At 46.5% G+C, this 24,749-nt stretch overlaps 3 protein-coding genes across 3 annotated transcripts; 2 read left to right on the top strand and 1 right to left on the bottom strand.

The window, feature by feature from the left end:
• The first annotated feature begins 315 nt into the window (after positions 1–315).
• Positions 316–10,867, top strand: hps5 (HPS5 biogenesis of lysosomal organelles complex 2 subunit 2). Its single transcript, XM_030096757.1, has 23 exons — positions 316–451; positions 2,387–2,516; positions 2,602–2,712; positions 2,794–2,858; positions 2,945–3,137; positions 3,262–3,392; positions 3,577–3,795; positions 3,876–3,947; positions 4,131–4,219; positions 4,372–4,550; positions 4,725–4,883; positions 5,076–5,235; positions 6,092–6,209; positions 6,581–6,727; positions 7,090–7,158; positions 7,248–7,789; positions 8,197–8,317; positions 8,557–8,706; positions 8,941–9,060; positions 9,230–9,343; positions 9,414–9,520; positions 9,697–9,991; positions 10,464–10,867. Exons 2-23 carry the CDS (start codon positions 2,409–2,411, stop codon positions 10,522–10,524), a joined length of 3,330 nt encoding a protein of 1,109 aa, XP_029952617.1. The 5' UTR covers positions 316–451; positions 2,387–2,408; the 3' UTR covers positions 10,525–10,867.
• A 1,096-nt stretch (positions 10,868–11,963) lies between these two features.
• epx (eosinophil peroxidase) lies at positions 11,964–16,432 on the top strand. The gene is made up of 16 exons (XM_030096772.1): positions 11,964–12,103; positions 12,182–12,272; positions 12,372–12,547; positions 12,646–12,778; positions 12,868–12,997; positions 13,073–13,279; positions 13,405–13,756; positions 13,830–13,990; positions 14,064–14,322; positions 14,396–14,566; positions 14,768–15,005; positions 15,085–15,290; positions 15,373–15,537; positions 15,639–15,722; positions 15,818–15,914; positions 16,375–16,432. The coding sequence occupies exons 1-16, from the start codon at positions 12,046–12,048 to the stop codon at positions 16,430–16,432; spliced, it is 2,586 nt and encodes an 861-aa protein (XP_029952632.1). The 5' UTR covers positions 11,964–12,045.
• A 1,118-nt stretch (positions 16,433–17,550) lies between these two features.
• On the bottom strand, positions 17,551–22,459 carry rab3il1 (RAB3A interacting protein (rabin3)-like 1). Its single transcript, XM_030097080.1, has 9 exons — positions 22,277–22,459; positions 22,065–22,160; positions 21,758–21,835; positions 20,600–20,824; positions 20,018–20,146; positions 19,825–19,937; positions 19,125–19,224; positions 18,964–19,030; positions 17,551–17,867 (listed from the first exon to the last, which is right to left on the bottom strand). Exons 3-9 carry the CDS (start codon positions 21,821–21,823, stop codon positions 17,782–17,784), a joined length of 786 nt encoding a protein of 261 aa, XP_029952940.1. The 5' UTR covers positions 21,824–21,835; positions 22,065–22,160; positions 22,277–22,459; the 3' UTR covers positions 17,551–17,781.
• Positions 22,460–24,749: the final 2,290 nt, after the last annotated feature.

Below are 24,749 nucleotides of genomic sequence, written 5' to 3'. Positions count from 1 at the left end.
ATTTCTTATCTCAGAGGGAGGTGTGTGTGCCATGACTGGGTTCACGTGCCCAGAAGCATCAAATTACTAAAACAAGGTCTTTTTTTTCTGTTTTTTAATCTGTTATATGGAAGAGACGTGGCAAAACCCTGATTCATGGATGGTCAAAGCCTGATTCATGGATGGTCAAAATGTGATACAGATATAACAAGCTGCTACAATCAAATACGTTCCATCCTGTGTGTGTGAACGTGGCCCAGTTTCAGGCTCGAGCCTGCGGAGGCGCTGCTGCGTCTGCGGTCTCCGTCCAGGAAGTCTGCTGTCAGCTGAGCGGAGCTGTCACGGGGCTCCGCCGGGGCTCCGCTCTCTCCCTGACCGCTACACTTTCTCCATCACACCGCACACCGGAGGAGTGTTTGTCAGAGATGTGTTTCACCGGGAGCTGAAGTTGGAGAGTCTGCCCTTCGACCTGGTGAGTTTAAATACGAGCGCGTGAGTCACAGACATCGAAAGTGAACCTAGCATGATTGCTAACAGCGGTTACTGACCGTAAAAAACACACACTTCTTATTTTTTTAATTTAGATAACTGTCATGTGAGTGAACACACTTTGTCATGCTGTAAAACATGTTTCATTCGTGTAGTTTCTGTGTGTTTGTGGACGTGAGCCTCGGTAACATCACGTCTCGTGATGCAGCTGAGTGAATCTTCGCACACTTTGACCGTAAAGCGCTCAACTTTTCTCACTTTCTACAGGCAAAACTCGCTGCGTAGCCAGATATTTAATTTCACGTGGTTTACATGTTGCAGTGAAACTAAAGAAGGGTAAAACGAGGTTTGTTGGTGGAGTTCTGCTTTTATTTAAGCATGTTAACTACTAAGTCCCCCTGATTAAAAACACCATAAAGTTCCTTGTATTTACACCAAGACGTCCTGACATCATCTTAACAACGGATTTGTCTTAAAGTCTGCCTAATTTGCTTTCAGTTTTGCTTTAGAGGCACTGTTGCCTCTCATTTCGAGGTTGTAGTTTTCATTATTGTTGAACCAGACTGTGTGAAACATTCATCCATCTTCACTAATGCTGTTATCTGTGTTATTTACACAGTCAAACACACACTTGCATAATAATCCAACTGTGCTCTGGTTTCACGTTCTTGTCTCGCAGTGAGATGATTATCTCCAGTTTGTTTGCATGCTTTCATCTTTGGTCTGGATTTCCTCCATGTATTCCAGTTACTTCCCACAGTCTGCACACATACACAAGAATTTCGAAACTTCTATTTATGTAATACACTGCTGTCAACTTGTTTTCATTCAATAAATGCAGGTGAAGCAGCTTTACAGAATTATATGCATTAATATTCTACAACGAAGCTTGTTAACAGATGACTGAATAGAATGAAAAAAGTAAAATTGACACAATAAAGAACACACACTTGGTGCCTCACAATCAACATAGAATGAGTGAATGTAGAAAATATAAAAGTTGTTCTTGAATCACATCTTAACCCTCGACTTGTGGCTAGAAGTTTATTCGTTGCAGAAAATATCCAAGTTTTTAATAAAAGTAGCAATTAATTTCTATAATGAATATTGACGCATTTATTTACAGAAACAAATCCTCGCAGCAGAAGTTGAGGTTCTCTACAAAACAGCCTGAGATAGATGAATAAAAATACAAAGATGGGGAATTAACAGAGTGTGGATTAGTTTCTCCTTGATTGTCGTCATCGTGTTCAAACCTCATTTTGTGTTACAGGGCAAAGTTTCCTGGCTGGTCTAGTTTTTCCCTGTGATTTATCAGAATCTGTTTTTACCTGATTATTGCGTGTCCAATGCTTGATTCGCTGTGGCATTATGACCGCCTGCCTCTTGTTGCGTAGCCATTTTGCTCCTCATATGCAACAAACTGACTGTTGAAGAGAAACAATCGATTATAAAATAGTGTTTTCTGTAATTTTCATTATGTGTTTAGTTTAAAACAAAAAGCAGTAGAATTTTTTTCTTGTGCGTTTTAGCTTTCAGCATATATTCAAAATGTATTTAGACATTAATGTCACCTGTATTCCTGTTTGTGCTTACAGACGCACCAGTAGCTCCAGTTCCAGCTGGATATTTCAGACTTTATTTACTGACAGCTCTTCTCCGTCATGCTTTAATTAAAAGAAATAACAGTGTAATTTGCCAAATTAAATTCTTTCCGCGTGAATTTGTGCCCAGATTGACTTCGTCACATGAGTCTGACGTGGATTTTTTTTCTCGCAGGCTGCTGTAAGTGGAGTCATGACGGCTCAATTTAAAAGGCTTCGCCGCTTACAGTCATGTGGCGTCGCCCAGCCGAGGGCTGCAGGATTCCAGGAGGCGCTCCTAAAGTCCCTCTCATCTGTTTCTTCTTTCCCCACAGTTGTGTTGCGCCCTTGGTGAACATGTCTCCAATACCAGTTGTGCCAGAAAACTACAGCCACGTGTTGGCTGAGTTTGACTGCCTCGATCCGCTGCTGTCGGCTCTGCGTTTGGACTCCGGCAGGCTGAAGGTACGCTTCACTGTCAACGAGTTGTCTCCTACAGCGATATAAAAAACGAGTTACCATCAAGAAACTCTCTGTGTTTGTGTTTCAGTGCACCTGTTTGGCCGTGTCGAGGAAGTGGCTTGCTTTAGGCACATCGGCAGGAGGGCTGCACCTGATTCAGAGGGAAGGCTGGAAGCAGAGGCTCATCCTCACACACAAGGTATGACGGGACTGGCTGCTGCTCTGCACTGATACAGCTTCTCCTCTGACCTCGTCATCATGCAATGCTGTTAATTTCCAGGAGGGATCTATCATTCAGGTGGCCTGTTGCCCTCATAATGAGGACTTTATTGCTGTTGCAACAAGGTGAGAGGTTGACAGAGTTTTTTTTCTGAGTAATTTGTCCTAGTTTGAGGTTTCGTTTGGTACTGAGAGCTCGTTCTGTGGTTCAGTCAGGGTCTGGTGGTGGTGTGGGAGCTGCAGCTGGAGCGGCGAGGACGTCCGGATAGAGTCAGTTCATCCTGGGAGCACAAAGGTCAGACCATCACCGCCCTCTGCTGGGACACCAGCGCACTCAGAGTCTTCGTCGGGGACGCAGTCGGCAAGGTGTCTTACCTCCGTGCAGGATCCTCCAAAACGGGAAAGGTAACGACTCCTACACATCCTGTGTAGACCATGAAATGATTCACTGAGGATTATTATCTCTCTGTTGTTTTTTTTTTAATGTGACTCTTCTCATGATTTTTTTTTTTCTTTTTTCACTTCCCAGGGTGCAGCATTCGTCATTTTCCCAGTCCAGACCGTCACCACTGTGGACTCTAAAGTGGTTCAGCTTGGCTACCAAGATGGCCGCCTCTTGGTGTCTTCCCTAAGCCGCTGTTACCTTTGTGACACAGAGAAGTGAGTAGCAGGAGTGTCCGTTCGAAAAGCTGCTTACAGAATAGTAGAATGTAGGAAATTAGAATTAAAGCTGAATCCAATCACATTTCACATTCATTGTTTCCATTTTTTCTTTAAAATAAGTATTGGGGAGGGAGCCGTCAGTTGTTGCATGTTTTTTTTTCTGTCTCGTTTTTGACTTCAGGGAGAAGTTCTGGCGCGTTGGTCATAAGGAACGTGACGGAGAGTATGGAGCTTGTTTCTTCCCTCAGAACAGGGGCCTGTTAGTTGGTCAGCCCCCGCTGCTGTACTGCGCCCGGCCAGGTTCCCGGGTATGGGAGGCCAGTTTTAACGGCGAGGTGCTGAGCACGCACCAGTTCAAACAGCTGCTGGCGTGTCCTCCTCTCCCACTCATCTCCTCCCGGTAAGATACGTCCAAATGTATTGATTACCCTGATATATAAGAACAGAGTGGTAATGTGTTGTTTCTCTATTTTCCTGCAGAAGTGAACCATGTTACAGTCCAGTACAGAGGAGTCCACAGTCAGTTGCATTTCCGAAAATGCTTTATTTGGGGTAAATTTAAATACATTCTTTGCCTTTTGTTGTGTATTATATTATCTACATATAACTGAGCATTCAGAAGATATTTTACTCAGATCAGACTCCCATCAAAGACAGTAATGTCTAATCTTTTTTCGAAAGCAGCTTAATTAACTTAGTATTTCTTTCTCTTTTTGTTTTTTTGTGTGTGTGAAGAGACCAGAACCTGCTGACTTGGACTGATTCAGCCATTTATATCTTCACCCCTCAGAATGGACAGGTGCTGCTTTGGACTGAAGTCAAAGGTGCGTTGTCTCATCATCAGAAAACATCACAATATACAAACATCAGTGTATTGTTAATATTATTTATCACATTGCTTTTTATTGCTGATATTATTGCTTCATAACAATCCTTATCAATCCCAGCAAGTTTACTGTTTGTGTATTTTTTCCAGATTTGGTTGATGTTGCCATTTACCGCAGCGAGCTCTTCTGTCTCCACGGCGGCGGCCGTTTGTCCCACCTCTCCTTGCTGTCAGCGGAGCGCTGCGTCGAGCGTCTGCTCCGCAGAGAGTCCTGGACTCTCGCCGCCACCGTCTGCTGCATGTTTCAGCACACAATCACCACCAGCAGGGTGAGATGCTAATAAAACTACATGTCTGTCTTTACTCATCGAGTAATTACAGTCACATGATACATTCGGATTTTTCCTTTATGCCGAGACTGTAAGAAACATAATTTCCTTGATATCTTAACTTTTTAGAAACTCGTAACGGAATGCTTAACATGTATGTTTTTTTAATTTAAGGCCAGAAAGTGCATTCCCATTGACCGCCTTGAGCACATGCGGTCTCAGCTCAGTTCCAGCACACAGCAGGAGCTGATCGGCCAGCTGGAGGAAGTCATCGCCAAGCTGGAGCCTCTGGACTCTGCGTGCAGCAGCCGCAGGAGCAGCATTTCCTCACATGTAAGAAGGAATATTAACACATTTCAGGAACGGTTCAAACCTTGCTGAGCGGCTAATGATCAGATATCTGGTTTGAATCACTGTTACAAACGCTGAAAGCACAGATCCAGGTAGCACATTTATTTTGAAGCGGTTGCTTCTTTAAGAAATATTACCTCCATATATAACACTGTGTATCACTCCATGATTCAGGAGAGCTTCAACGTCCTGGACTGTGGAATCTATCGAGTGATCAGCCGCAGAGGAAGCCAGTCAGACGAGGAGACGGGCTCCCTCATCAATCAGTCCATGTCGGAGGAGGAGCGGTTGAAAGAGTTCAGCTTTGCGCAGGAAGAGGATCCTGTGGATTCCGGTGAGAGATCAGATGTTGCTGTTACTATTTGGCTATCGTAGAAAATAACCTCTTATTTTAGAAAAAACTTATATAATTGTAGTTTACCAGCACAGAACATGCAGTTTTCAGTCAGTAATATTGAAAATAAACTACAAATTTAGTCACTCCTTTTTCTTTTATTGGGGTTTTTTTTTTACATTTGTGTCTTATTTTCTTTTTTCCCCCTTGGGTGGCTCTCTCTATTTCTGCGTCTTCCTCGTTTTCTGTTCAAATTTTTTCATTTGTGGGTTTATAGCAGAAGCAAACTCTTTGTCTGCTGGACCTGGTTTCAGTGTCTAAAAGAGTCAAGTTATTTTCAGTTTAACGTTATAGAAAGGCTCTTAAAAGGGGAAGAAAAAGACAAATACTTGGATTCAGGACATCTTAGCTACTTTATAAATGTCCAAGTAACTGATAATAATTTGACTTTTTTTATTTGGAGCAATCATATGAACTGTTTCTGATACCTTGATGTATTTTTTTTTTTTTTAATTCCATTGATCTAAAAGCTTGTAATAAATCATGCAGCTGTCTGCTGTGTCACTGGATCTGCTCTAATAATCACTGTGATCACTTCCTCTGCTTTACAAATGTAATTTCCACTCTGCCACAATGTTAATGCAGTTTCTTCTCTGTTTCATTGTTTGACACACACACATCGCCTTTTTTTTTTTTAATTTTGCACTTTGCAGCATTTGATTTCCGTTTTCTCTCCAGTCGTGTCTGCCTCGCTCGCTCCATCCGCTCGCACTGTGTCCACTGCCTCTCATCACCCCCGTCCACATCTCCATCCATCTGTGTCTTTCCTCCGACTCCCGCCCCCGTCTTTACTCAGATCCTCAGAGGAGCGAGCGCGCGGACGCCGAGCGATCCGAGCAGGGCCTGCCATTCCACCTCCCGCTCTCGTTCCGCCCCAAACCCCCCCGCATCGCGCTGCAGGCCGTCAAAGACAGGTGAATGAACAGACGGTCGGTGATCGCTTCGCGCAGCAGGTTGCGCCGCAGCGCCTCGTGCCACCGGCAGCTGCAGAGGTGCTCAGTTAAAAATGTTATGGGTTTTTTTTTTTATATTTTGTCTCTGGAGAATTGAAACTCCCACTTTAAGCTTTTTCTCAAGTGCAGCTGTGTTTTAAAGCAGTTTACTTCCCCTTTCCACCTCAGGCCCACATCTATATTTTAATACCTACACCCGTTCTGGGGCATGTTTCACATAAAAGAGTCACACTTCACTCTGAGCTGCTCGCTGCTCCCCAGGTCCGTCTGATCGTTACTAAAAGAACGACAGCCATGAGTTAATGGGTTTTCGTTCGTTTGTTTTCCATCAGTGTCTCCAGTTTCGTTAAGAAGACGACTGAGAAGATCAACACCCTCCAGATGAACTCTGAGCTGTGGCAGCGGCCCGAGTTCAGAGAGGGGGGACAGGCTGAGATGTTGTCCGGCACGACTCCGTACTCAGAGGAAACAGACAATGAGTGAGTGAAACGCTTTTGATTTCTATTATTTGAAAAATATGTATCACACTGTAAGGACATTTGAACAAGCTTGATTTTCAGAATGAGCCCTGGTCTTTTAAACTGCACAGGAACAACTGTTTTTCACCATTTTCTTCAATTTCTAGTGTTTATACAATTACAGTTATACGTTGTAATGTAAGTAAAATATATTTACCCTCAGTGTGCTTTAACTATTGCTCTGTTGTTAATATGCCCCCAAAAAAAGAAGTCATCTTGTTTTTATCGATTCATGCTTGCACACTGTTCCAGAGAAAAGGAAACACTTTAAATGTCCATGGTAACTGAGAAAATAAACATTAAAAAAAGTGTTTTCTTCACAGAGTTTATGATGAAATGTCGAACAACGACTCCGACATGCAGGAACTCCGATCCGCGACAGAGCGAACTGTGTAAGTATTCTGCTGAATTTTAAGAAAATCCAATCTTCGCTGCATTTCTTAAACTGTTTTATTTTGTTACAAATGTTCCTCAAATTCAGGTTCCAGATCCAGGACCCGCTGGTGCTGCTGGACCCGGTCAGCCTGGGGGAGGCTCTGCAGGAGTGGCTGCCGGTGCTGCAGCGAATACTCGGCCCTGCTGCCGCCAGCGATTCGGCGGAAAGTCCTGGAGAGGAGAAAAGAGAGAGGGGGCATGCAAACGACAGCACAGATCAACAAGAGCCAGCAGACGTCGTGACAGACGGCGCATGTGATTCTCCTGAGCTGGGAGGCAAAGAGGAGCCGTGTGAGGAGCAGCTGACGGCCGACGCCACAGAGCAAGTCTCGGAGAGCCGCCCGGAGCCGGTGCGAGTGGCGTCGCCCAAACCCGTGCCGCCGGACCTCCAGGCGGACCTGACTGAGCTGGCCACGCTGTACGCTGAGCTGAGCTGCTTCAGGAACCAGGGCGGAGACGCCCCGAGCTGCAGGACCTTCCTGCGCCGCTACTTCTTCCTGCTGGACCAGGAGCGCATGAGGAGGATGTGTCTGCTGTGCCGTCAGGAGCAGCCCGGCGTGCAGAGCTCCTTCACCGAGGCCATGTTAGGTCAGCAGCACTTTTTCCTTTCTAAGCTTCACTCAGCAAAATGAAAATATTAAGTCTGACTACCCATCGAGGCTGGATCAAGGCGAGTTGTTCAAAAAGTTAATATAATACAAGATTATGCTTTCAGTCAGCATTTAGAAAAACACACAAAAGAAATCAAAAAAGCAGTTTTGTTTCAGAAATCAATCAGTGTTGCTGCTCCGTTTGAATGATAATGAGCATTTTACATTTCAAACATGATGAATTCTGAAAAAAACTAATCATTGTTTTGTTTTCATGCAGTGACCATGACTTTATCTCACAATAGTGTTAGCTGGTGGAAACCTGTAAAACCCCAGTAAATCCCAGGTTATTATCATATCTGTTATTTTGCGGGGATTGTAAAGGCTTGAGGTTGTTCTCTGCAGAGCTCACTCGGGGGTCTCGGGTGGTGGACGTGATCCAGAGAGGGGATCTGCTGAAGTCTCTGCGCAGTCTGAGAGAGCTGCAGCCCCGGAGCGCTCCTCTCCTGCTGGCTCACTTGCACAGGTCAGCGGCCTTTACTGTCACACAGAAACACTCAGTAGAAATTTCTTTCCACTCAGAAATGTGTTTTGTTTTTGTTTTTTCAAATATATGTCACAGTCAATGAATCTATGTTCATATTAATGTTAGAAAACGAGGTTTCTAGTGATGCGGGAAAGATCTTATAGTGAGATTTGAATATTTTTTTAAATGAAATGGGTTTGTGGTCGATGTTATAAATCCAGTATTCTGCTACCGTCCAGGCTATATGAGAAGCACGGGGAAGCTGCAGTGCGCTCCTTCTCTCAGTTCTACCCGACAATAATCCCCGCTGACATACTGGCCATGGCTCAGGAGAGCCACTTCCTGGCGTACCTGGATAACCTGGTGCAGTCCCAAACCGAAGAGCACAGGTACATCTGCTGGTTCACCTTTTCCACAAAAATATAGCTGCATCTGAAACATTTAAGTTATTTCTTTAGTTGTTAATATATAAAGTAAAATGTTTTCCTTTTTTTAATGTTTCTGCCTGTAGTGACTTGATGATATGTGGACGTTTCAGTTCAGAATAAATCAAAAGAATTATGATTTTTGTTATTGTAAAACAGTTTTCTCCCGGCCTTTCTGAGTCATACATTTTCTTTCAGATTGTCTTTTCTGCAGTCACTTCTTGAACCAGAGTCTCTAAGACAGGATTGGCTGCTACTGGCTCTTACCCACGATGCCCCTCAGCGCTGCGATACACTAACCCCAGACGGGAATCCCAGGTCTGATATTATTCATGAGGTTTTGAAAATGCACTTCTCATGTAGAAAGCCTTACAGTCTAACCTTTGAAGCCGCATGGGGGACAACAGCCGTACCTTCAAAGTTAGAATTGAGAGAGTAATTTATTTGCTTTCTGTTTTCCCGCTGAAACGCGGAAACCCTGTTGCAGGTGGCATTCGCATTGTTTCAGTTGGGGCTACGGACGCCTTCTCTCTCTGCTGGTCCGCCTTCCTGCAGATCTGCCCTCCAAGCGGATGATGGCAGAGACGTGTCGCTCTCACGGGTATTTCTGAGTCGCCTTACCCTCATGTGCTGTGAAGAACCACCTTCATCATGTGTGTGTGTGTTCACAGGTACTGGACAGGTTACCTCTACCTCTGCCAGCAGCTCCAACATCGCTCAGAAGCTTTTTCCACCATCTGTCAGCTGGATGACGTCAGTCTGCTGGAGGAACCTGACGGTAGGAGTCGCCGCTTCGTGTATTTATAACACGTTTAAAAATGGATGAATTCTTTCTCTCTGACCTGAAAATAGTTCCTAAAGCTGAAGGGAATATTCGATCAGTTAAATGCTTTCGCTAAATTAACACTGGTAGGTGACACTGTTACCGCAGTCTGGTTGCCTGCTGTGTCCCAGGTGTGGAGCCCCAGACCTTGGATGAGTGGAAGTTCCTGATGCAGCGCTCTCAGCAGTGCAGCAGCAGCTCCGCAGACCGCCAGCAGGAGGCCGGCGTGAACGGCGGCGGCTGGTCGAACGGCTCGGCGGACGCGCCGGGAAAAATCGACCCGGAGAGTCTGACGCTCATGCTGGCGAGGACGGCCGGGCCGGACCGCGCTCTGGCCGTCCTGGAGGAATGCGGCATCCAGCTCACCCTCTCGCCTCACTCCACACTGGTGTGCGAGCTGCTGAGGGTCACCGAGAAGAGGCAGAGGTGGGTCACGCCCCCGAGGACTGAGCTGCCAAACCTTCATACTACACATTTGAACATTTTCTTGATCAAACAGATAGTGGGGCTAAAAATTTTAAGTAGAACTTCTGCAGTTCAAATTCTAATATTTTCAGATTGGAAAAAAAAAAATCACACGGTTTCATACAATCATCTCATTCATTAAATATTGACAAAAATGTAACTGTTAAAAGCAAGAAGAAGAAGAAGTAGTGGCTGGCCGTCGTTTGGGAATACACCATCAGTGCAATAAGTAAAGAAAAATAAGTGGATGTTCTCCTAAATAAACTCCAAATGGGTTTGTGTGTTAACACCAGTGTGACATTTGTCCCAGAAGCGTGAAATCTTTATCCAAACCATTAAACACTGATTTGAAGTGTGTGAAAGAAAGTCTGGCATGAGCTTTAGAGGCTCCACACTCAGCCGGATTTTTCTCTCTTTCTCTCTTTCTCTGCAGGGCCATGATCCAGACCATGCTTGAACGCTGTGATCGATTCCTGTGGTCTCAGCATGCCTGACCCCCTGACCCCTGACCCAAAACCTTCTCTCAGACCAAACATGACTAACATTTCCTGTAGGTTTTCTTGCTTAACTGCTGCTGAAGCTGTGATTTAATTGAGATACTGTGATAATTTATCAAAACTGCAGAAGCTGCACTAGTTTAAACAGTATTAACTATTTAACTTAAACTTGCCTTAATACCATATAATTCACTATTTCAGGCAACTTTTTTTTTTATACTGGTACTATTGATTTACATACATTGGCATGAACATGTAATTAAAGAGAAGCAGAAAACGAACTGGCAGTGCCTAACGTGTGTTGTTCTGATTAAGTATCATGTGAATAAAATATCTCTGTATGAAACATGAAGTCTCATTGTTTTTTTTGTTGTCTTGTTTTAAAGAAACTAAGCCCGTCCAGTTTCCACAGCTGTTGGCATAAACTTTAAACTAGGAGTTTGTAGCTGACCTGATTCTTCATTTGCCTGTAGGTCAAATATTTTGTCATTTTTCGAGAACAGACAATTTCTACAAGTCTTGTGCTGCGTGATGGGTAATGTGGGTCAAAGAGATAATACTAATAACGGCGTAATGAAATGGGGCTGGTGACTCACTCGATGCTATCGCACACCTGGACCATCAAAGAGGACGGAGCGAGCCCAGGAAGTCCCGATGCTTCGAGTGTGACTTTTAAAGGCCTTTTTCTGGACACGACCTCTTTATGAGCCGCGTCGTCTGCAGAGATTTCACCTTTAAGTCTTAATCCTTGATGGATTTCTTTTTCCAAGCTTGTGCTGCGCTCTTCAATGTCTCCAGTTCAGCCGCAGCCGCCGCCGCCTGCCTGTGTCACTGGCACCGGGACCATCAGATTGAGGGTCGGGGCAAGTGGCGCCGGTACAAACACCCTCAGAAACAAAGCTAGTTTTTATTCATTTGAGAAATTGTGTTTGGTTTATTCCTAAAAATAAAAAAAAAAAAACAGTAAGCCCCTTTTGAATCCAGCTCTAAAGATGTTTGGACACCAAACACTGATCTGCCGTCCTGGATGAGTCTGCCCCTCCTTAACATCAGGACACTCCGCAGTTTGAAGGAATGAGGAGAATCATTTCATTTATTTGAAACGCTGATTTGACGGAGGGTTTTCATCGTGGCCAAGTGGGCAGAAATAAATGTGTTTGAAGGTTATTAGGTCGCGGCAGCGTGTCCAGTGTTTGATGTGGAGTTCCTGTCACCAGCAGGACAGATAAGGGGATTCTGCACATACCTGTTGACCCCACCTCCTCCCTCCGCCGGTGTATACATAGAAATCCCTGGACTCATGAAGGCAGAGATGAGACATTCACGCTCGCCGGCTCTTGAGATGGTTCAGACACTGCGGTAACAGACCGGTAATTTTCTGAACTTCAGGATGGACGCAGGACTTACGGTAAGCTTCTGCTTCCAACTCACTCCTTAAAAAAAATGTCATATTCAAAAATATCTACTGATATTCATGTCCCTGAGTTTTGATTCCAGGTGTTTCTGCTTGAACTCGTCATGCTGCTCTCCTGTCGCGGCCACGCTTCTCTGAACAGAGGATCTGACAACTCCTCAGGTAGGATATCTGAGGCCTGGCCGAGGAGAGAGCAGGTCCTGAGGAGCCTTTCTAACTGCTTCTCTCTGGGAATGTCAGGAGCCGTGTATCTGGGCTCCGCTTACGTTGACGAGGCTCTGCAGAGGGCCATCGAGCTGACCGAGGCCGCTTACGCACGCACAAGTGAAAGGTAGATCGTCTAAAAACATCTTTCACCTATTTAACCCTTGGCAACATGCAAATTACTGCCTTTAAAGATCACTAAAGACAAAGTCCTCAATGGTTCCAGGGTGAAGAAGTCTTTGTCTGAAGGAGCTCTGAGACCCAGTGATCTGCTGGCTCAGTTCAAACACATTGAACCCAGGACCAGGACTCAGATCCGGGCCGCAGAGCTGCTGGACAACACGGTGGAACTGATCAGAGAGATGGTCTACACCACCACCATGACGCAGCCCAAACCCTCCGGTACTGAACAGCAGCGTAACGACCCGTCGGGGCAGGTCGGCGCACCTGGAGGTCAGATGGTCTGGAAGATGGTGTGCGAGTTCTGTCTTTTCCCTCAGAGCTGCTGAGCGAAGGAGACGTGGAGAATCTGCTGCAGGTGACGGGCTGCTCAGCCGAGCTGCAGAATCCCAGCTGCGAGACAGACTGCCTGTCCGAGCGCTACAGATCCATCTCAGGCGAGTGCAACAACAGGTCAGAGACGACTTTCTCTTACAGACTGCATTGTTGTTTTACTGGAACCGTCTTTTCATTGTGTGTGTGTGTGTGTTTTTTTTTTCCAGACAGCATCCAAGACGAGGTGCTGCAAACATCCCATATTCCCGCTGGTTGACTCCGGAGTATGAGGACGTGTGGGGGACGCCCAGAGGCTGGGAGCCCACACACACCTACAACAACGCCACCCTGCCCCCAGTGAGAGCCGTGCAGCCGCCCTCAGGCTCCGCCTCCCACTTTCTCCAACACTCTACCTTTTTTGTCACCATCCAGGTGCGTCTGGTGTCACAGCAAGTGCTGTACACTCACAACGACAACATCTCGGTGGACTCCACCCTGTCCCACCTGCTGGTGGACTGGGGTCAGTGGATAGACCACGACCTGGTGCTGACCCCTCAGAGCCCCAGTACGGCCGCCTTTAAGACCGGCGCCGACTGCACCCGCTCCTGCAGCCGGGACACGCCCTGCTTCCCCATTCAGGTGTGCACCCTGACCTTCTGACCTGCGTTTATCAGGCGAGATGCAGGTAGATGAACCACGAAGGAAGAACATTTAGATCTTTTTCTCCCCCCCCCCCCCCCCCCCCCCCCCCCCCCCCCCACCAGATCCCGTTGTCCGACCCTCGTCACGGCGTCCAGGGCTGCATGCCTTTCTTCCGCTCTGCTCCCAGCTGTGGTGCAGGAGTTGTGCCTCACCGCCATCGAGAGCAGCTCAACGCCATCACCTCCTTCGTGGACGCCAGCATGGTGTACGGCAGCACCGCCGGCCTGGCATCCACCCTCAGGAACCTCTCCTCCCCGCTGGGGTCAATGGCCCTCAACTCCCAGCATTCAGACCAGGATCTGGCCTACATGCCCTTCCTGCCCCGCCTGCAGGCCCACCTGGACCCCTGCGGGCCTCGCAACGCCTCCGGACCCCCTGCTCGCAGGAAGAACACCACATCCTGCTTCCAAGCTGGTGAGTGAGGGAGTCTTTTGTTTAAATTCTCTACAGGTTTAAGTCGCAGCGACTTCTGCTCATGGCTTCTCAGGTGACTCCAGAGTCAACGAACATCTGGGCCTGATCGCACTGCACACGCTTTTCCTGAGAGAGCACAACCGACTGGTCCGAGAGCTGCACCAGCTCAACCCGCACTGGAGCCCCGACACCCTCTACCAGGAGGCGCGCAAGATCATCGGCGCCATCCACCAGGTACAATGGTTTCCGCCGCTCGCCATCACCGCTCTGTCTTTGAACCGTCCGGTGATTCTCTCCTGGTGTTCAGATCCTGACGTGGGAGCACTACCTGCCGCGGGTCCTCGGTGAGACGGCCATGTCTCACCTGATGCCCCCCTACCAGGGCTACGATCCAGACGTGGATCCCAGCATCGCCAACGTGTTCGCGGCCGCCGCGTTCCGCTTTGCGCACGTCACCGTGCAGCCGGTGGTGAGCAGGCTGGGCCCGGGCTACACCGCCAACTCCCAGTACCCCCCTCTGCCGCTGCACCACTCACTGTTCGCCTCCTGGAGGGTCGTGAGGGAAGGTGACTATCAACGCCGCGGCTCGTTCAGTCGCACGCGGGCTGGTGTGGATTCAGTTCCGTGGTGGTCTTCCAGGTGGCATCGACCCCGTGCTGCGCGGTCTGCTGCTGTCTCCGGCCAAGCTGCAGACTCCCGGCCAGATGATGGTGGAGGAGCTGACGGAGCGGCTGTTCCAGGCTCAGGGCGGGATGCCGCTGGACCTGGCAGCTCTGAACCTGCAGAGAGGCCGGGACCACGGCCTGCCCGGTAACCGGCATCAGTACCTTCCTCTCAGCACATAGTTTCAAGTTGTCTTCATCCCATGCCAATTATATTATATTATCATATCTCTTTGAAACTGTTCTAAAACTGAACAAATTCACACAGATTTAATAAAAATTGCAAAAATTTGATTTACTTAAAAACCTGAGACCACAGTGCGTTGACCTTTCACCTCTCCTTCATCAGGGTACGGCTCGTGGAGAAGGTTCTGTGGCCTCTCTGTTCCCAACACCACATTAGAACTGGCTGAAATCCTGGGAAACTTCACACTGGCTCATAAATTCCAGCTCCTGTACGGGACGCCGCACAACATCGACGTGTGGGTGGGCGCCATCTCCGAGTCGCCGCTGCCCGGGGGCCGAGTCGGACCGCTGCTGTCCTGCCTGCTGGCCAAACAGTTCCGAGCGCTGAGAGACGGGGACAGGTTGGGAATTTTCCCCACTGAGGGACGATAGAAGGATTATCTTACCAAGGCTGCTTGGTAACTGTGTTGATCCACTCAGGTTTTGGTGGGAGAAGAGAGGCGTGTTCACCGGCGCTCAGAGGAAACAGCTGCACGCCGTCTCGCTCTCTCGCATCATTTGTGACAACAGCCACATCGCTCAGGTTCCCGCTGACCCCTTCTCGCGCACGGAGAGGCCAGAGGACATGCTGGCCTGTCCCCTCATCCCCCACCTGGACCTCAGGCCCTGGAAGGAACCGGACACAGGTGAGGAGACGGGGGGGAATCTACCGGCTGGATCTGGAGGCAGAAATGTCTCACGTTTTTTTTTTTTTGTTTTTTCTTTCAGTCTCAAGTTGTGGAGCGATACCCAGGATCCAGTCGGGATATTCGATGCTCTGTAATTTAGAAGTTCTCTATCGGTGTCAATCCGGCTTCAAGTTGCTGGGTTCTTCATCGATCAGCTGTGATCCGGACAGCCAGCAGTGGAGCGCCAGACCACCCACATGTCAAGGTACTGACTCTCATGAAGTCATCTCGATCACAAAAACAGCCAACAGTCTATAAAACACATTTATCATTCGATGATTTTACTTTTCTTGCTGATTGTTGCAGATATCAATGAATGCGAGGATCTTCCTTCCCCTTGTCCTCAACATCTGGAGTGCTCCAACCTGCCGGGCTCCTTCATGTGCTCGGGTGGGTACAGATCACCTTAATGCTTCTCGATACGTTCAGCGTGTGTGTGAGCGAGTCAGCTCTGATCCTTCTTCATGTGCTTCCCTGTGATCCAGAGCCGTCCTCGCTGTCCGCGGTCTCCATCGTCACCGCCGTGATAGTGTTGATGGGCGGCGTGGCCGTGCTCGTGATGATCATGATCTGCTATCGAAGGTAGAAATCCATGTCCGTACTATAAGATATCGAATAACTGGCTCTTGTTCACCTCAGAGCGTTGCATGTGTGACGTCAGTCGCTGTGTGTGCTGCGATGTGCCTTTTACTCAGGAATGAACGGCTCCTGTCTGACCTCTTGACCATCGAGGACTTTTTTTTTTTTAATAAATATGCAGACATTTCAAAAAATAGAAATCAGTGGTCAGTTGGAGGTATTTTGTGTAGTATTTTGAGCCACATCACTTTGCAAACAGTTCATCTGCTCATAAACCACAAACGCAACTTCCTTAAAAAATGTGGTAAAACAGCATTTCCAATAATATAGCAGTGACTGATAAGAAGCTTTGTTACAAATAGTTGCTTTGTATTTCCTTGTTGCTGATTGTTTCTTGATTAACACTAAAAATATATTTTGTGACCAACATTAAAGTATGAATAATTGGATTTGTTTCTTGCAGATATTTTCCAAAGTCGAAGGATTTGGTCTCTCCTGGATGCTGTCAGAGGAAAAATTAAATTCTTTGTTTGAAATGTGTTCCTTTTTTTTTTTTTTTTTTTTGTCTGATGATACTGATTCACCGAAGCCTAAAAGCGAACATGAAAAAACACGATTATAGACATCATTTCAAAGCATCTTCCAAAACCAGGGAGCTCCTCTGCGTGAGACAAACCCGTGGAGCCACTGTGGGCGTGTGTCTCCGTGACTTTTCTCTGAAACCTGAATGAGGCCGATCTGGTAACGCCGGGTTTTAATGAATTACAGTGCTGAGTCACCAACGCTTGAACAGTCGGGGCCGATAAATGACACACAGGACAAAGGTGACAGCCGGGCTACAGTGCCACGCGTTTATTGGAGTGTTTACACAGTTAATTATTGGTACATTGAGGCTGGGAACCTCAAAGCCCCTCAACAAGGCTAAGAAGTAGTTTATTGCACTTTCTGACAGAATAAAATCTTTTTTTTTTTTTCGATTTCTGTAGAAATAATAACAAATCTATACTATGAGGTACAACCAGTATACGCTGTGTAAAATGGCTATGTTCTGCATTCATGCAAGGTCATTTATGGCTTTATTCTGTGTACATAGGCTTCATTGTACATGTGCAAACTAAAGCAGAAACTTACTGCAATCACATTAAAGCTGCTTTATTTCTGTTCTACGTCATAAAGCTTCCACTGTTTTCGGAAGGTGTGGCCATTTATCTATTTATTATTGACATTACATGTGATTAACTTCAAGCCTGCAGTGAATCTGCAGGCGACGGACATTTTGATAAAAAAAAAAAAGGCCTTCAAAACCAGGGAGTGTAAGCAGGAGGCCAGGCCGACTGAAACACAGACGTCACAATCTCTGTGAAAACAACCTAAATAACTGCATTTTTTTTTTTTTCTCCACACCTTCGACGCCACACAGCTGTAATACTGGAGGTAAAACAGTAACTAAACTTTCTGTGCACTTCATTTCTACTGGTGGGGGCCTTGAAACGTGAAACATTGTGTTCCCGTAAATTCTCTGCGCTCTCCAACAAGGAGATTAAAACAAGAAACATTTCCACATTAATGGAGACCTTTACTGGAAGGCAGCAGCTACTTTCCTGGCAGGTGGTACAACACGAAAAACGGCTTTTCTGGGAATGAAACCCCCATCAATGTCATGCTATCGTGGTTTCATCCTAAGTGTTTTAGTTTTTTTTTTTTGTTTGTTTGTTTTTTTTGCTATTTCAAGCGTGGCTTGCGTCCCTTGTTGGTCGACCGCTGCCGCAGCGTTAATGCTGCACGACCTGATCAAAGATGAGTGTGTTACCACAGTATTAAGAGTCCACGGTTCACGCTGTGGGGTGGGGTGGGGGGGCTCTCGGGTCCTCTAGCCCTGCTCGGTGAGGTAAAAGCCTAATTTGGACAGATTCATCTCTCTGCGAAGACGCATTATCTCCCAAAACATCTGCTCCGCTGGAGAAACAAGAGAGACAGCATGTTAATACATACGGATGAAAATATCATTTTTTATTATTATTATTATGGCGCTTTGAAATTTTTGGTAAAAGCTCAAAAAGTACCAACAATTATGTCAAATTTTATACTGAGAGAAATAAAAGTAGCAGCAAATGCATGCATGTCTCAAAAATTACTCAAAAGTTTGTCAGTTATTTCTACACTCCTAGCACACACACTGAAAAAAGCTGAAAATATGTTTGAAATATTTCCATGTCTTCAGGTATTTCAGGTTTACTGTATTATTTTGTGAAACGTAAAGACGTATCTGTCTGAAGAAGGCAGGTGACCCTCAGTGTGAAATCACTTGAAACCAGAAGAAATGTTGGCTCCTTTGCTTCTACTTCAGCTTGTTGTGCCTGCAGAGTAACCAGCAGCACTTTCCTCGTCGTAAATATCTTATGACCACACTTCAGACTTTGTCCTCACATCAGAAAATGTCCAGACAGCTGTTTTTCCGCGTCCACTGACGTAAAATACACCCGCGTTATGAAACGCAGCTGTGTCCGATTCCCTGGCTGGCTTCCTGTGCGTTTCTGCACACTTATAATCACTGAACTGAACTAAATAACAATTTGGACAATAATACAAATCACTGTCAATATTTACTGCAGTTCACTATTTAATTAAACCATTTACTGTCTCACATGGACTAAAGCTGTGTTCATCCAGCTGGGAACCGGGATTGTTACCAGCTGCGAAGTTTCCATGAGAGGAAATAATGAAAAAGAAAAGTTGTTTTTGTCCTTCTGTAAACCTTTCTAAAAAAATAATGATAGGTAGAGATGTATACAATAATACTGAGAACTGTGGTTGTGGTGTAAATAAACACTTTGCTTTGTTGTGCTTCTGTCTTTGGCCTTTTTTTCTTTTTTTCTTTTCTTTCAAATAACCCAGTTTTAAGCAAAGTTAACGGGGCTACGTTTGCTTTTCAGTTCACACTAACAGCTTTTCTTTTCACAAGGAGAGCAGTTTGCTGACTCTGTCATTTTTAATATTTTTTTGCTTCTTCATTTTCAACATTTCAACATAGATGGCGTCGGCGCTGACTTACCATCATGCCTCACCAGGCCCTGCTGGATGTACCGGATGTAGGTGAAGAAATTACACACAGCTGTGATCTGAGACGGTAAAAGGGAAACGTCACATGTAGCAGCCGTCGGTGGACGGAGCGTAGCCGTCCCCAGCCGAAGTCACAGAGGAAGAGTTATTCACCCGAGCTCGGCTGGATGGAGAGATGTAGTAGTAGTTCCCCTTGTCTCCGAGTTTGATGCGATGCCGGCAGAGCCGCGACATGCCGCTGAGCGCACATTTCCTACAGGCGGGAAACAGCAGCCGTCAACAGGCGGACGCACACAGGCACACTCAGCGACACACCTCCTCAAGATGATCAGCAATGAAGCACATCTGCACATCTTCACACTGGAATAAAGCTACATGAGGAAACACTTTACAGGTGAAACCACATCTTTACAGGAGGAACATCAAAAAACTGAAGTGCACGAGCAGAGTTAGTCACGGAAAAGGGCGAGGAAGGAGAAAACGACTCGAGGATGCATTAAGGGAAATCCAAACACATGCAGAACCACATCTGGAGAGACGGACTTCATGTCATGCTACAGAGATCTGAGTTAGTGAGAAGCTGAGAGGGGTGATTGGTTCCTGAGAGGACTTACGTCTCTACTGCAGCCCTAAAGCCACTGAAAGAAAACAGATTTTAGATCAGTGAGGAGAAATGTGCCCGCTGATTAATCCACCCTCAGATGCCCGGTGACTCAGTGAAAAGGTCGCGGCTACGAACAGAAATCGAAAGTGGAGGAAACCCGACAGGAGTGAACGTTCAGGACTGACTCGGCCATTGTTCAGCGGCGAGCGGTGAAACACGAGGACGCGCATTACAGACGCGGTAACTCACTTAGGGCCTCCACACTCCATGGCCGAGGCTTTCACCATGGGCAGTGCTGACATGGCCACCGGCTCGATAGTCAGAGAGTTGTTTTCCACGGCGCTCTGAACCAGCTGAGACAGCTGAGGGACAGAGGAAGCACCGGTGTTAAACGACCACAGAGCAGATGCTGCGGTCGCGGAGCGTCCGGGGAGAGCCTGACCTCCGATCTGGTGAAGGACAGGCAGGGTCCCACGTCTTCTCGGTAGATCCGGCTCAGGAAGGCGGAGGAGCGGTCCAGACTCGGAGCTTCCTTCCACATCAGGAACTCTGCAAACAGAACCGAGTCCATCTGCAGACAGAAAACACACTTTGACTCCATCGCTCAACAAACTGCATCACTTGTAGCTGTAATTCCTTCACTGTTCACATAAAAACAGAGGCACCGAAGGTCATTAAAGGTAATACTGCTAAGGTAAAGGTGAAGAGAAGGAGATTACCTGTCGGTTGTCAGTACCTGGCTCCGCCCCCTGCTCCTGCCAGTACCGATCATAGGCCGCACACACAGTTTGGCCCGGTACCAGGCAGAGAATCAGAGAGAGGAGAGCAGGGACCACAGGCTGACAGGGCAGGAGACGCCAGGGGCAGACAGGAGGGAAAAGGTCAGGCGGAGGTTAGAAGCAAAGAGAAACGGCGAGCACAGAGGGCTTCACTACAACAGCTGAGTGAGGCTGAGAAGGGTGAAAAATAGATCAAAAGATTTAAGTAGAAAGAAAGTCAAATGCAGAGATGTGGCTCGGGGTACCTCTCGGTCCTCTCTGGCTGCAGGCTGCATGGATCCTGATGGAGGTTCTGCTTTTCCAGGCAGGGATGAAAATCCCCCGCTGGCACTTTTATTGCGGACGTGTTTGTGCGCTCCTCGGCTACCTGACGCCTGCAGCTGTGGATGCAGCTGGCGGTTCGGCGAGGACGGCGTGGACGTCAGCACCAGGGTTTTGAGCGCCGTCACCTCTGCTTGCAGGACGTCAATCTGGGAGTCACGCACAGAAACAAACATCGAGACCTCAGAGGAAACCTGTATTCATGACCTTTAAGATTTCAAATGTCTCCGGAGCTTTTGCTCTGAGCAGATTAAGTTTACCGTGTGCGAGGATTGCGATCGCCACGAATGTACAACTAAACAAGGGGACTGAGGTTGCTTCAGAGCAGCTCTCACCCAGACGACTTTCAAGCAAACTCTGGAGCAGTTTAAAGCAAAAAGTCCATTTCCCTAGTTTGTATCTTGTGTTTATTATGAGCTTGTTCAGCTTTTCAAATTATGGTGAAGAACATCTTTGTATTTTTCAAATCAGATTCCCTCTTTTCCTTTTACTGCAACATTTGATGACTCATCCTTCACCTGTGTGTGTGTGTGTGTGTGTGTGTGTTCACTCTTCTGCTTCCAACAGCGATACAAGTGTGGCTTAACATATCTCCTCTGAACCATGAACACCTTCTACTTATAATGCGTTATACAGGTATGCTTCAAGTAAAGTGTTACCGAAATACCTTTAACAGAATTATGAGCACAGCGTGGATTCGTCACATCTGAATAAATCAAATTGTGTGTGAGTGTGTTCCAAGTGGATAACCCAGCTTGTGCTTGAATGGACTTCTTCAGAGATTTTACAAGCAATTGTAACTTCAACAAAAGTTACAAAACACCACAATAAATCATGAGTGTGTTCAGCACAGCACCCGGTTGTATTGTCACATAAAATATAAGATTGCTGAGTCTTTAAAGCTTTCAGTCTGACGAAAGATTGTGAAAAGCTAAAATGCAATGTTTTTTCTGCCCGGCTTTGGTCCAGATCAGGAAGCAGCAGGATGCATAAATACATAAATAATTTACATGACACGAACTGCTGTAAAGCACTCAGCTCGTCAGGTTTTCACTGGAGGAGGAGAACACAACCTCACCCACCTTCCCCTGAGCCTCCTTCAGCTGTTTCTCTGCTGCTGCTTGTTTCACGTTAGCTTCACGCACCATCTTGTGAGCTTCCTATTGAAAAGCAGGGGGAAACATTAAGTCTGAGAATAGACAAACTGGTAAACTGTTAATAACCAAAGACACAGAGCAAAGACACATTTCATTCATGTCAAGTATTTTTTGACTAGAATATCTTTTTTTTTCACGCTGGATCTTAAAACTGTATTTTTTTTTTTCCTGATTAGTGCAGTTTTCAGACTTGGATGTCCTTTCCATCAGCAGAGTGTTGATGGCCGCTGACCTCAAACAGACTGGCAGTCAGCTCCTCCAGCTCCTGCTCCAGCTGATTCCTCACTTGCGACAGACGCTCACACTCCTTGTCTTTAAGTTTCAGTTCCTAAAGCATGCACAAAAAGGGGGAACAATACTTGCTTTGTCAACTTTTTCTTTTTCCCAGGTCACGATATCTTTTGTGTCTTTCGTGTGTGTGAAAACAAAAGTAGGTTGCAGCACCTTTTTTGCAGCATCCAGCTGCTCCCTGAGGATCTCCGACCCCTTTTCTCTTATTTCTTTCTCCTTGATCTCCAGGGAGGAGCTGCGGAGTCTGGACAGCTCGCCATGGCCTCTACCTGAGGTCGACCCAGCCTGGCCACCGCCGCCTCCCCCCTCCAGCCTCGCCGGTTCTGGATCCAGATCTACCAACCTACACAACATTAACAACAAACAGTCAAGAAAACACAATCGTCCTGATGCAGTTCCACTTGAGATATTTTAGAGAGACATGAACTGGTTGATCGCTTCAGACTGCCCGGAGTTGTTTTGTGCTGCAGTAACTGCTGTGTCTAATCAGGCGTGCGCCCTGTTGACAGGACTGAAACAGGACATTATACCTTTCGCACAGACCAGAGGATCCACTGATAATTACAGTGTAATTCAGAACAGTTTGCACTGAGTCAAACGTGACAAGAGTTGGCATGACAAAACAAAAACAACATTGAGTTTTTCTGAGACTTTTTTTACTTGTAATGGAGGAGATAAATTAACCCTGTGAAATCTGTTTTAGATCCTCAGAAAATGATAATCCTTATAACACTGAACCAGCCTGGGATGTGAAGAACTGGCAAAGACAAGTTTAAAAAAAAGCTTCTCTGCATAAAAGACAAGACAGATGTAATTTTCGTGAAATCTAAAATGGTAAATTTGTTGAAAGAGTCGAAAATATAAGAGAAGCATGTTTAGTCTGCCCACTTTGTTGAAGGACTCTAGTCCGTTCATGCACTGAACTTCAAAGTTGAATAAACTCTGAAAAACTTCAGCAAAGCATTTTACATTAGACGATACTTGTGCAAGTTTTAAAATGTGAGAAAAATATAAATGTGAATTTAAACATTTTCAAGTTAGATGCTATGGGGATTTGAGTCTGTATTATAATTGTTACACATTTTATAATGTGTAAACTGATACTTTACACTAACTTTAATGCATAATGCCGCAAGACTTTGTTATTTCAATGAATACACAATAAAAGGTGAAAAAACATAGTTGATGCAGATTATTCGGGGGTGGCAATTGTGTTTTATGAAAAGGATAACATTTGTAACTTAGCAACGGAAGAAAATTAATCAAATATTAATGTAAGCACAGTATATTCAACATATAAAGTTTCAGAAACATGGAAAACTTCCCATTTTCCCAGCTGCCGGCCAGATGTTAGGGACCACACATGTTCTGGTTGAGGGACCAGTCAAGGACCCCGAGCCACCGTTTGGGACCCCCAAACGCTGCATCAGCAATACCAACATTTGACTTCAATTAAAGTTTAGGTTTCCTCAGCGTTACAAAGTTAATTTGGGATTTTTGTGCCCAGTTCCAGCAGCGGACTGACTGCCTCGGGACTTTTAGCCGATTAGCTCGTTAGCTTCAACTTTCTGCCTCCCCGGCATCCGCCTTACCCTGTCAGTGTCCCGGGCAGCGGACGGACCGGAACCCGCTCTCCGAGGCGGCGTCCCGGGCTCCTCTCCAGCCCGCTCGGGTCGTCGCGGTGGCTGAATGGAGAAGCGTCGCGCAGGCTGGGCTAACTGACGTTAGCGAGTTTCAGTCAAACTCCGGGACAGCCGCTTTAAATCACGGCGGAGGAATGCGGTCGCTGACGTAGACAAACCGCGGCTGCAGCGGCACGAGCCGTCCGCAAAACAACAACAACAAACAACAAACAATAAAAATACAAACAAAGCGCCTGGTGCGTTCAGGTATGACGGCCTGGAGTTTCTCTCTGTCCGGGAAAGTCTTAGTTTGCTGCGGGTTATTTCTCAGGGAGGAGAGTGTGTGTCTCCTCCGGCTCTGCCTTCGTCTCCAGCAGGTCACATGACAGCAGCAGCGCCTCCACTCCCAGAGGCGGACCGGACCGGAGCGCAGGTCCTTCCCTGGACCGCGCGCTCCCCCCGCGGGATGCAGCTGCACTGACCAGCCGAGTCGAGTCGACCGCCGGGCCGGGCTGTAGCCTCACCTGCCCCCGCGACCCCCCCGACCCAGGTAGCCTCGTGCAGGACCTCCGGGGAGGCAAATCCCTCCACCAGCGCTTCTCGGAATGCGATACCGGCTTGAGCCACGTGGGGGCAGCAAAGAGCATCAGGGGGGTCAGGGGGATGCCTTTTCTTTTTCATCAGAAATCTGATGAAAACACGTTGTAGGAAGGTAAAACTAAATACTAAAGCACATTTTTTTGTTCAATCTATTGTGGGTTAATGGTGACAAACAAACAATAATAAAATATGCTTCTGTTGCAGTCTATGGTTCAGATATTTCAAATGAAAAACTTCTAACTAGCTCAAGAAGTGTTGTGCATTTATCTGCCTATGGACATTCACAGTTTCTTACAACGCAACAATGATGTCGCAGTTAAATATTGTGTAAATATTGTTATTCCCGAACCACTGAGTTACAGTTGAACACACACTGGAGACACAATATTAAAATGCAGTATATG

This window comes from Salarias fasciatus, chromosome 7 (genome assembly GCF_902148845.1).
Source record: "Salarias fasciatus chromosome 7, fSalaFa1.1, whole genome shotgun sequence".
Classification (NCBI taxonomy): Eukaryota; Metazoa; Chordata; class Actinopteri; order Blenniiformes; family Blenniidae; genus Salarias; species Salarias fasciatus.
The sequence above is the reverse complement of the archived record's forward strand: the minus strand, read 5'-3'. Positions and strand labels throughout refer to the sequence as shown.